Genomic DNA, 12,520 nt, shown 5'->3' on the forward strand with positions numbered 1-12,520 from the left:
TGACATGTGCTGGCGGCCATCTTGGTTTCTGGGTTTCTTGTAGCCTCCCACTCTGCGGCTCCTCCTTCCCACTGGGAGGAGCTGGATGCCTAGCTCATATATATATAGGAGGTCTGTGGCTTCAGTTCCTTGCTTGGTCCACCTGTGTTCACATGCTTCTAAGACTGCTGCTGCTTCTGGTTCCTGATCCTGGCTTCGTCTGACTACCCTGCTGGTTCCTGATCCTGGCTTTGTCTGACTACCCTGCTGGTTCCTGATCCTGGCTTTGTCTGACTACCCTCCTGGCTCCTGACCTCTGGCTTCGCAAAGACTCTGCTTCGGTTTTGCCATCCGTTTGGACTTTTGCTTTACAGCTTGATTTTCAATAAAGCCTTCTTATTTTCACTTATCTCTGTTGTACGTCTGGTTCATGGTTCCGTAACATTAGGACCAAGCCATGAATTCTGACGGTACAGGGCCATCCTCGCTACCCACGCTGGTTGCCAGACTTGATCAGCAGGATCACCTGTTGGGTCAGTTCGCCGTGGCGTTGCAAATCCTGCTTGAACGCACGGCTCATTTCGCTCCCGTTGCCGATGGGTCGGTTGTCGCTCCTGGGCCCGCTCCTACTGCCGCTCCGGTTGTTGCGCCAGAGTCTACCCCGACACCTGTTGTTGCGCCTGCGGTGTTTCGGGGTATGACCGGTTCTGCCCCCCTTCCACAGCGCTTTGGGGGAGAGCCAACTTAGTGCCGAGGTTTCCTCAACCAGGTGGGCATTTATTTTGAGTTGCTGCCACATGCCTTTCCTACTGAGAGATCAAAGGTGGGCTTCTTAATTTCACTGCTCTCGGACAAGGCCTTGGCCTGGGCCAGCCCTTTATGGGAGAACAACAATCCGGTGGTTGCCGAGTTTTCCGGTTTTGTTGCTTCTCTTCGGAGGGTATTCGATGTGCCGGCTCGTGCTGCCTCTGCTGCGAAGCTTCTTATGTCCATCAGACAGGGTTCACGATCCGTAGCTGAATACGCTATTGAGTTTCGTACCCTGGCAGCAGAGGTGGGCTGGAATAATGAGGCTCTGGTCGCTGCTTTCTCTCATGGTCTCTCGGATGCCTTGAAGGATGAGGTTGCAGCTAAGGACCTACCAGTGGAGCTCGAGTCTCTTATTTCTTTCCTGATTTTGATTGACACCAGACTCATGGAGAGACCTTCCTTTAAGGAGAGTCTGCGGAGGCCTCCTAACAGATTGGCGCCTACCTTTGCTGTCCCACCCGTGCCTCCCTCTCCTCCCACGCCTCCTGGGGATGACTTGGCTGGAGATGAACCCATGCAGCTGGGCTTTGCTCGCCTGTCCGAGGGGGAGAGGGTACTCCGGAGTCGCGAGGGCCGATGCATGTACTGTGGTCTCGGTGGGCATTTTCGGTTGGCATGTCCGAACCGTCCGGGAAACGCTCGCACCTGAGATCCTGTCGGGGGCAGATCTTGGGTGGAGTCTCCTCGTCCCCGGTTTCCCGTGTTGACAAACCACTGATCACTGTTGTCCTCTCCTGGGTCGGGGGCTCAGTGACGACCCAGGCGTTGGTGGATTCTGGTGCTGGTGGTTTGTTCATTGATAGTGTGTTCGCTGCCGCCAATTCCATTCCTCTGCAGGCCCGAGGTTCTCCACTGGCTCTTGAGGCGATAGACGGCAGACCCCTTCTGCCGCCACACGTGACTCATGAGACCCTTCCAGTGTGGATAGCCATTGGTGCCGTTCAGAGAGTCGGTCTGCTTCCAGGTTATTTCGTCTCCACACTACTCGGTGGTCTTGGGGTACCCCTGGCTCCAGAAGCATAATCCGACTTTCGATTGGATATCGGCCGAGATCCTCTCGTGGTCACCACAGTGTGGGGCTAGTTGCATCCATGGGCCTGTCAAGTTGCTGTGTACTTCCTTGGACTCTCTGTTGCCTCCTGAATACGAGGAGTACCGGGATGTATTCGATAAGGTGCGCGCGGTTGCCCTACCTCCGCACCGCCCATACGATTGTGCCATCGAGTTACAACCTGGCGCCGTTCCTCCTCGTGGTAAGGTCTATCCACTGTCGGTAGCGGAGAATGAGGCCATGGAGGAGTACGTGAAGGAGGCGCTTTCACGCGGACACATTCGCAAATCCTCGTCCCCGGCAGGGGCTGGATTTTTCTTTGTGAAAAAGAAGGGCGGTGAGTTGAGGCCTTGCATCGATTACAGGGGTCTCAATCGCATCACGATCAAGAACGCTTACCCGATACCCTTGATTTCCGAGCTGTTCGATCGCCTTAAAGGGGCCACGGTCTTTACCAAACTCGACCTGAGGGCGGCATATAACCTCGTAAGGATCAAGGCGGGCGATGAGTGGAAGACCGCGTTTAACACCAGGACCGGTCATTATGAATCCTTGGTTATGCCCTTTGGGTTGTGCAATGCGCCCGCAGTCTTTCAGGAATTCATCAACGATGTTTTCCGTGACCTGTTGCAGCAGTGTGTGGCGGTCTATTTGGATGACATCTTGGTATATTCTGAATCCATGGAGACCCACATTCTGGATGTCAGACGAGTGTTGCAACGGTTACGAGAGAACAAGCTGTTCGGTAAGCTTGAGAAATGCGAATTTCACCGATCCCAGGTAACCTTCTTAGGTTACATCATTTCCGCTGAGGGGTTCTCCATGGATCCTGAGAAGGTTTCGGCTGTCTTACAGTGGCCCCAGCCCAGTGGTCTTCGCTCCCTGCAGCGATTTTTGGGCTTCGCCAATTATTATCGGAAGTTCATCAGGGACTTTTCCATGCTAGCCAAGCCTCTCACGGATCTGACCAGGAAGGGCAGTAATTCCCAGGTCTGGCCGCTCTAGGCCATCCGAGCTTTTGAGGCTCTAAAGTCCGCCTTTGTGTCGGCTCCGATTCTGTCGCATCCCAACCCTGGGTTGCCCTTTGTCCTCGAGGTGGACGCGTCTGAGACGGGAGTAGGCGCCCTTCTGTCTCAGCGTAGAACACCAGAGGGTCCTCTGCTTCCTTGTGGGTTTTACTCCCGGAAACTGTCTTCCGCGGAGTGCAACTATCAGATTGGTGACAGGGAGTTATTGGCCATCGTGCAGGCCCTTAAAGAATGGAGGCACTTGCTCGAGGGTTCGGTGGTTCCGGTCCTCATCCTGACAGACCACAAGAATCTGACCTACCTTTCTGAGGCCAAGAGATTGACACCACGTCAGGCCAGATGGGCTCTGTTCTTGTCACGTTTTAATTACGTGGTCTCCTACCTACCCGGTTCCAAGAACATCAGGGCGGATGCCTTATCACGGCAGTACTCCGACCTGTCCAGGGAGGAGTCGATTCCGACTTCGGTCATACCTCCGAATCAGATCCTGGCCGCCATTCGCACCAGCCTGACCTCTCCCCTGGGTGAGCAGATTTTGGCGGCTCAATCTGGTGCTCCCTCTGGGAGACCCAACGGCAGATGTTTTGTGCCTGAGGAGTTGCGCACTCGGTTGTTGCGAACCTACCATAACTCTAAGACCGTGGGGCATCCTGGTAAGAATCAGCTGTCCTGGGCTGTTTCACGTCTGTTCTGGTGGCCTTCCCTACGTTCCGACATCGCCGCATATGTAGCGGCATGCTCCGTTTGTGCTCAGAGTAAGTCCCCTCGGCACCTTCCGTTGGGCCTTCTGCAACCCATAGCCACCGGGGAGCGCCCATGGTCACACCTGGGGATGGATTTCATTGTGGACCTCCCTGCATCCCGAGGCCATACGGTCATTCTCATGATTGTGGATCGGTTTTCCAAAATGTGCCACTGTGTTCCTCTCAAGAAGTTACCCTCTGCACAGGAGTTGGCCACGATTTTTGCCAGGGAGGTTTTCCGGTTGCACGGTTTGCCCAAGGAGATTGTGTCGGATCAGGGGAGTCAGTTTGTGTCCAGGTTCTGGCGCGCCTTTTGCTCCCAGTTGGGGATTCATCTCTCCTTCTCCTCGGCCTACCACCCTCAGTCCAATGGGGCCGCAGAACGATCCAATCAGGCCTTGGAGCAATTCCTTCGTTGCTATGTCTCTGATCACCAAGACAATTGGGTTGACCTCCTGCCTTGGGCTGAGTTTGCCAGGAACACGGCGGTGAACTCTTCCTCTGGGACGTCTCCCTTCATGGCCAATTATGGGTTCCAACCTGCCGTGTTACCGGAGGTATTCTCTCCCCAGGATATTCCGGCTGTGGAGGATCACCTTTCCGTCCTACGTGCTTCTTGGGTTCAGATCCAGAAGTCCCTTGAGGTCTCTGCGCAGCGCCAGAAACTCCAGGCTGATCGCAGACGAGCGCCTGCTCCTTCCTACCAGGCCGGAGACCGTGTATGGTTGTCCACCCGCAACCTCAACCTTTGAGTGCCCACTCCCAAGCTGGCGCCTCGCTTTGTTGGTCCCTTCCGAGTGCTTCGCAGGGTAAACCCGGTAGCCTATGCCCTTGCGCTTCCTCCTGGCATGCGGATCTCCAACGTGTTTCATATCTCCCTGTTGAAGCCACTGGTGTGTAATCGTTTCACTTCCTCGGTTCCTCGGCCTCGTCCGGTCCAAGTGGGCAATCGTGAGGAGTATGAGGTGAGCAATATCCTGGACTCACGCCTGGTCCGAGGTCGGGTGCAGTTTTTGGTTCATTGGCGTGGTTATGGTCCAGAGGAGCGTTCCTGGGTTCCCTCCGCAGATGTCCATGCTCCTGCCTTGCTCCGTGCCTTCCACGCACGCTTCCCTCAGAAACCGTTCTTTACTCCGCGGAGGAGGGGCCCTTGAGGGGGAGGTACTGTCATGGTCTTACCTTCTTGCTGTTCTCCTTCGTTTGACATGTGCTGGCGGCCATCTTGGTTTCTGGGTTTCTTGTAGCCTCCCACTCTGCGGCTCCTCCTTCCCACTGGGAGGAGCTGGATGCCTAGCTCATATATATATATATATATATATATAGGAGGTCTGTGGCTTCAGTTCCTTGCTTGGTCCACCTGTGTTCACATGCTTCTAAGACTGCTGCTGCTTCTGGTTCCTGATCCTGGCTTCGTCTGATTACCCTGCTGGTTCCTGATCCTGGCTTAGTCTGACTACCCTGCTGGTTCCTGATCCTGGCTTCGTCTGACTACCCTGCTGGTTCCTGATCCCGGCTTCGTCTGACTACCCTCCTGGCTCCTGACCTCTGGCTTCGCAAAGACTCTGCTTCGGTTTTGCCATCCGTTTGGACTTTTGCTTTACAGCTTGATTTTCAATAAAGCCTTCTTATTTTCACTTATCTCTGTTGTACGTCTGGTTCATGGTTCCGTAACAGATGTTCCCTGTGCCACTGGCTGCAATACATCCCCTAAGCATGATTGATCCACCCCCATGCATAACAGTTGGACAGAGGTTCTTTTCATTCAATTCTGTGCCCCTTCTTCTCCAAAACGTACCTTTGCTCATTCCGGCCAAAAAGTTAAATTTTAACCTCATCGGTCCACATAACTTGTTTCCAAAATGCATCAGGCTTGTCTATATGTTAATTTACAAAGTTCAAACGCTGATTTTTGTGGTGAGGACATAGAAGAGGTTTTCTTCTGATGACTCTTCCATGAAGACCATATTTGTACAAGTATCTTTTTATAGTGGAATAGTGTACCACAACTCCAGTGTCTGCCAGATCTTTCTGGAGGGATTATGCAGTCAAACGTGGGTTTTGAATTGTTTTTCTCACAATCCTGCGAGCTGTTCTGTCTGATATATTTATTGGTCTTCCAGATCTTGCTTTAACTTCCACTGTTCCTGATGACTGCCATTTCTTAATTACATTCCGAACAGAGGATATTGACATCTGAAAACGCTTTGCTATCTTCTTATAGCCTTCTCCAGCTTTGTGAGCGTCAACTATTTTCAGTTTCAGTTTTCTAGACAACTGCTTGGAAGATCCCATGGTGCTGATTGTTGGGGCAAGGTCAGATGAGTCTGGGCATTTAAAACCTTTGAGATTGACATCACCTGGTCTTCCCAGACGATGATTGAGAACAATCCATGACACTGGCAGGTCTCAGCCTTGCAAAGGGGGCAGTGCATGCTATAAATTCTGCAGGGTGCCCAAAATTTTGCAGACACCATTTTTTTGTTTTCTGTAATTTTGAAAGTGTCAATGATGGAAATAAAATCTAACTTTTCTTGACATACAAGAATGTTAAATCTGTAATTTCGGAGATTTTTCCAACTTTCCTTGTCTTCTTTATGCACATTAACCACTTGCCGTCTGCTTACGTTGATAGTACTGCGGCAAAGTGGTCTGTTATCATCTGACGACGTAGATCTACATCATCAGATACTCCACTCTCTCGGCGGCGCGCGCCGCCGGAGGCTCGCTCCCGCTGTATTCAGTCACAGCGGGAGTCGTGCCAGGGGAGGAGCAGCGGCGATCGCCACTGCTCTTCCCCGATCGTCGGGGATCTAGTGTGGAGATCCGCCTGCTTGTGTAAACACAAGCGGGCGGATCTCCTAAGCGACAGGCGGGGTCAGATTGCAGGGTTCAGCATAGCTGAACCCTGGATCTGTCCTTGTGTCACTCAGTCACCTCCCCCCACACACGTCAGTAAGCACCAGGCATACATTAACCCCTCCCTCGCCAATAAAGTTAACCCCTTCCCTGCCAGTGTCATTTTTACAGTAACAGTGCATATATATAGCACTGATTACTGCAGTAATGTCACTGGTACCCCCAAAAGTGTCAAAAATGTCAGTCAAGGGTCCGATCTGTCTGCCGCAATCCCGCAAAAAAAAAAAAAAAATCGCAGATCGCCGCCATTACTCATTAAAAAGAAAACAACAAAAATGACAGAAATCTTTCCCTTAGTTAGTAAACGCAATAACTTTTGCGCAAACCAATCAAAATACGCTTATTGTGAATTTTTTTACCAAACATAGGTAGCAGAAAACAAAATTGGCCAAAAATTTTAAAAAAATTTGATTTTTACATTTTTTTGGGGGGGGGGGATTTCATATAAAAAAAATAGTTGTTTTTTTCAAAATTTACGCTCTTTTTTTGTTTATAGCGCAAAAAGTAAAAATCGCACAGGTGATCAAATACCACCAAAAGAAAGCTCTGTTTGTGGGAAAAAAAGGACGTAAATTTAGTTTGGGTATGGCATCGCACGACCGCGCAATTGTCAGTTAAAGTCGCACAGCGCCGAATCGCAAAAAGTGGCCCAGACGTAAGACAGCAAAATCCTCTAGTGGTAAAGTGGTTAATACAAATGTTTACCTGGGGTGCCCAAACTTTCGATCCCCACTGTGTGTGTATATTATATATATATATATATAAAAAATTGGTGTTAATTGCAGGACAAAATATTTATATGGATTTTCCAATGTAACTGCACAGCAGTAGCAGCCTGCCTTGTGTCAAGCCTTGTTTTGATGAAACTTACAAATAAGTGATGAGTCACAGGTCTCTTGTTTAAATACTAGCTTGCTTTACAGAGCTCTTGCAACAGTTTTTTTTTACAAAAAATCTTAACCCCTTCTTGACCGCACTATAGCCGCAAGATGGCTACAGAGTGTTCGTCCAGTTCTGGGAGGACATCCATGGATGTCCTCCTGGAAAAATACCCCCTTTGGACACAGCGGATGACAGATCGGGGGAAAGGGCCAACCAAAGTGGCCCTTTACCATGTAATCAGCTGTGTCCAATAACTGCTGATCACATGTAAACAAACTTGCCGGTTATCGGCATTCTTCTCCTCATGTGCTGTTACAGCGTGGGAAAGGAGAGCCAGTAACCGACAGTTATTTACACGGATAATCTGTGCAGCCCTAAAGATCACTGCAGTTTGATGTTATGTACCCGCGCTAGGATCAAAAAAGCAAAACAAAAATTAGTGTAAAAATGTGCAATATGACTGGCGCTATTAAAGACTGCACTATTGTTATGAATGAACGAACATGTGGATGTGGACTAATTAATATAAATTTTTTTTGTTTTGGTTTTTTGATATACACTTTGTATTGTTGTGATGTATTTGACAGGACAGTGCCTAAATAGTTTGTCTATGTGAACATTGCTGATGGTCGATTAACGATAATTTGTCACAACAAGGACACGGATATTGACATTTTGCACTGAAATTTTATTTAAAAAAGGACTCACTATATTCGTCAGGTATTTAATGATTTAGGTGCTTGTTATAAGATATATACTGCGCTGCACTGGTAGATTATTGCATTTTACAATAGACCTCTAGACATTCCCTTAAGGACACAAAAGGAGTTGTAAACTCAGGAAGGTTTTTTCTTAATGCATTCTATGCATTATAATAAAAAGCCCTCTGTGTGCAGCAGCCTCCCCAGCACCCCCCAATACCTACTTGTGCCCCCTCTCTGTCCAGCAATGTCAACAAATCTTTCGGCCATTTTGGACTCTCCCTCCTGATTGGCTGAGATACAGCCGTGGCGCCTTTAGCTCCTGTGGCTGTCAATCAAAGTCAGTGAGAGGGGGCAGGGCCAAATGGCAGCTCTGTGTCTTATTGGACAGAGCTGCAGCTCGGCTCGGGTGCCCCTATAGCAAGCTGCCTGCAATGGGGGCACTCGATAGGAGGGAGGGACCAGGAGCAGCAATGAGGGACTTGATAAAAGGAGGATCCATATAACATTAAATAGGTTAGACCGGTTCCCAGAGATGACTATCACCTCCACATCCCAAATCACTATAAACAATTACAACATATAGAGAGTAGAATATATACCTAGACAATAGGGGACTTTGAAGGATGTGACATTATCATTGAGGTGAGCATATACAACAAAGGTTTTTCTTAAAGATGACAATTTTATTTATACAAAACATGTTAAAAATATTCTGCTAATAAAGATAAAAACAGATATTCAGCTATTGGTAGCACAACTCAGTACATAAACAGTGATATCCATAGATACATGTGGTCCAACGCATTTCGCAGAATACTTTCTCTGTTTCTTCAAGAGCTTTATTATGCATCTACATTATTATAGATTTCAAAAATAAAAAAAACAACATATTATATATCATAACCACCTTGCTGTCTGCATGGATGCTGAACAGTGTCTCCTTTATATGAACATATTCCTTCTATTTGACACGCAACTCTAACCAGAGATGATTCTTGGTAGCTATGTGTGTTTTGAACTATGTGTGGCTTGCACTTATGGTCTATTGGTATTTATTTTCATTTGGGGGTGTGTGTGTGTGTGTGTGTGTGTGTGTGTGTGTGTGTGTGTGTGTGTATATATATATATATATATATATATATATATATATATATATATATATATATATTACACATCTGGATCCTGAGGAAGCCCAAAGTGTGGGTGAAACGCGTCGATCCATTGCATTACAGGATGTGCTGCAATACAGCTTCTAGATATTGTATTCTCGTATGATGTTTTTACTATCTTCCCTTTAATAAAATGTATATTTTTAGAATTAGTATTTTATCGAATTGATACTCTTTGGCACACTAAAATCCCCAGCCACCTCATCCACAGGATTCACCTGTAAGACTTAGTTTACTTTTGCCTATTGCCTATATATCATAACAACTTTTCTCATATGTGTATTTGTCATATAAACCACAAAATAATAAAAACTTATATTCACCAAAAATATAAGTCCCAAAACACCCTCCCCCTAATCTTTCTATCCCATCTCCCCCCCCCAACCTGGTTTTCTTGGGGGGTATATGTATGGATGGGGGCTATGGGGTGGTGATGTATGCTGTTATCTACATGTTCTGGGGGTGGGGGGGGAGAGGATGTTACTTGGTGGCCTTGTCTCATGGTGGTGGGGATGTGGGTGGGTGTGACTGGGGAAGATAGGATAGAAAGATTGGGGGGGGTTGTTTTAGAGCTTATTGTGGTATAAGTTAATAGGTTTGTTTGTTGATTTGGGATATAGTGTGCATGAATATAGGTTTAGGGTACGTGTCGGGGCATAGGTTGAATTTTTGGATGCATGGGGTGGTGGCACATTTGGTTGTTGTTTGTATGTGGGTGATGGGGCCAATGTGGTTGATTGTGCAAGGCTGGTGTGGACCATGGTGTGATGAGTTGGGTTGGGATGGGTGTGGTGCGTTTGCAACGAGTTATGATAATTGATTTGGCGATTGTGCTGTGGTGTGTGGGCCTCCACGTACAACTCCACCCTGACTCTTTGAAATTATCTTTTATTGCAGTCGTCCGGATAAAATGGTTGCCTATTTTGAACGGGCTAAATACGGCCCAGTATCCCTCAGACCTGACCCTGGTACAATACCAATTGTCAGTTGGTCGTTATGTGGCCGGGGTTATGTCACACTATTTGGAGAAACCAATAATACAATGTGGATACATTTTTGGTGAGCATAAGTTTATTATTTTGTTGTTTATATGACAAATACAAGACAAGCAAGTTGTTATGATATATAATATGTTGTTTATTTTTAAAATCTATAATAATGTAGATGTATAATCAAGCTCCCTGAAGAAGCAGAGAAAGTGTTCTGCGAAACGTGTTGGACCATAGGTTTCTACGGATATCACTGTTTATGTACCGAGTTGTGCTACCAATAGCTGCATATCTGTTTTTATCTTATTAGCAGAACATTTTTAACATGTTTTGTATAAATATAAATTTTTCATCTTTAAGAAAAACCTGTGTTGTATATGCTCACCTCAATTGCATCACATCCTTTAAAGTCCCCTATTGTCTAGAGTCGGGGGCCGCATCAGCAGTATAGTTGCCCTCAAGGGGCCGGTGGTATCTGTAGTTTTGGCGTGCGCTGGGTACGGAGTTCGGGGTTCAGGAGTGCGCTGCATATGGAGTGCGGGTTCAGGAGTGCGCTGCTGAAAAACTCACATCTGTGCATTATCCTACCTTCCTATCTGTCCCTGCTCTGGTACAAGCCCTGCCTGTGTATTGGGCAAAAAGCCCGCTCTCAGGGTGCAGCTAGCTGACAGGAAAAAAAAAAAAAAGGCACTGACACTAATAGAGGGACTGAGGAGAGAGAGCAGGAGATTGGCCGGCCAGTCTCCAAGGCGACATCTCACGCTCCCTCTGTCCTAGCGGCAGATTGAGCTGTGCGCATGCCCGGGCGGCCGGCCGCGCATGCGCACAAACACAGCGGCGCCGCCAGGAGAGGAAGCGTGAGATGTCTCCTTGGAGACCGGCCGGCCGGGCATGCGCTAAGAGGGTGCCGGAGGATGTATTTTTTGCGTGACAGTGACACAGAGGTGGCAGGCAGCCGCGGGCCGCATGAAAAAGCCTGGAAGAAGCCTTGTGTTTGCCACCCGTGGTCTAGAGGTATATATTAATTTTCTCTATATGTTGTGATTGTCTAAGAGAAGGATCCAGGCTGCCCTGTACAAAACCAACTGCACAGGGGAGGTATGTGTAACATTTGTCATTAAAAAAAAAAAAAAAAATAAATATAGCGACAATATTAATATTCAATATTTCCCTGACAAAAAATGGCCATAATAAAGAAACAAAATATATATATATCTTAGAAATACCATTTATATCTAAATAAAGAAACAAAACCATTATAGGTTAACTTTCACCACTTCAGCAACAGTGATCCTCTGTACTTGCCAACATACAAATAATTTTTCTCACCTAATGATTGAGCATCTTCTGCTGTAAGGCTACACTCTGTTAAACTCAAACTCTTTAATTCTCCATTATCTACTAAATTCTGTGATAGTCTAGAGAGGGTTCCTCCCAAGTTATTGTTCCATGACAAGTCAAGAATTTGCAATTTGGGTATGTACTGGAGCGATTCACCTAAGTAAAATAAGAAAATGAATATATGTTACATGATTATACATTAATATAAATAGTTAAACAGAAGAAAGAGATTGGATGAATTTGCTGATTAGGCCAAAATGTACAATATTCTGTGTATATGTGAACCAGCCCAGTCTGGGTCAGGCCACAGAATAACCATTTTTTCTAAAATCATCTTTATATAAAAAAAAAAAAAAAAAAAAAAAAAAAAAAAAAAAGCACTTTACTACACTAATCAGATAAATTATACAATGTAAAATGATTTGTGCTTGACACTGGCTGTCTTCCTGGATTATCCATATTCAGCCAATGTAAATTGCTTAGGAAAACACATTTCAGTATAATCCAGTCCCATATTTATTTTCAGGGAGTTGGTTGGAGAGCAGTTTCTCCAGCAATGAATATTATGACTCTTGCACACCTTGAATGTAAATATATGTAGATGGAGACTAAGGCAATAAAGTTTCTATGCTCTGCAGGTTGAATTGTCATGTATGTACTTTTGGAGGACAGTTACCATACAACAATGCATTGGCATTAAAACATGTATAAAAAGTTAGTATTTATAAAATGGACTTGATGAAAGTAGGGGGTTTTATTATTGCACACTGAAGACGCACCAATTCTATAAAGCTGCTGAAAAGTGTCCAGAATAGTGTCTATCAATCAGATTTTCTATTAAAACACAAAAAGGTTAAATACTTGACTTCTGGAGGATTTACCCCCCCCCCTTCAGGACCAGGCCACTT

General features: G+C 46.5%; 1 protein-coding gene across 1 annotated transcript in view; it reads right to left on the bottom strand.

Annotated features, from left to right (window-relative positions):
- LRRC31 (leucine rich repeat containing 31) overlaps positions 1–12,520 on the bottom strand; it is a 64,323-nt gene that overhangs the window by 29,180 nt on the left and 22,623 nt on the right. Inside the window, exon 5 of the mRNA XM_082249196.1 lies at positions 11,601–11,768. Coding sequence (XP_082105322.1) covers positions 11,601–11,768 — 168 coding nt within the window. The remainder of the gene's footprint in view (positions 1–11,600; positions 11,769–12,520) is intronic.

This window comes from Pelophylax lessonae (genome assembly GCF_965119305.1).
Source record: "Pelophylax lessonae genome assembly, chromosome: 3".
Classification (NCBI taxonomy): domain Eukaryota; kingdom Metazoa; phylum Chordata; class Amphibia; order Anura; family Ranidae; genus Pelophylax; species Pelophylax lessonae.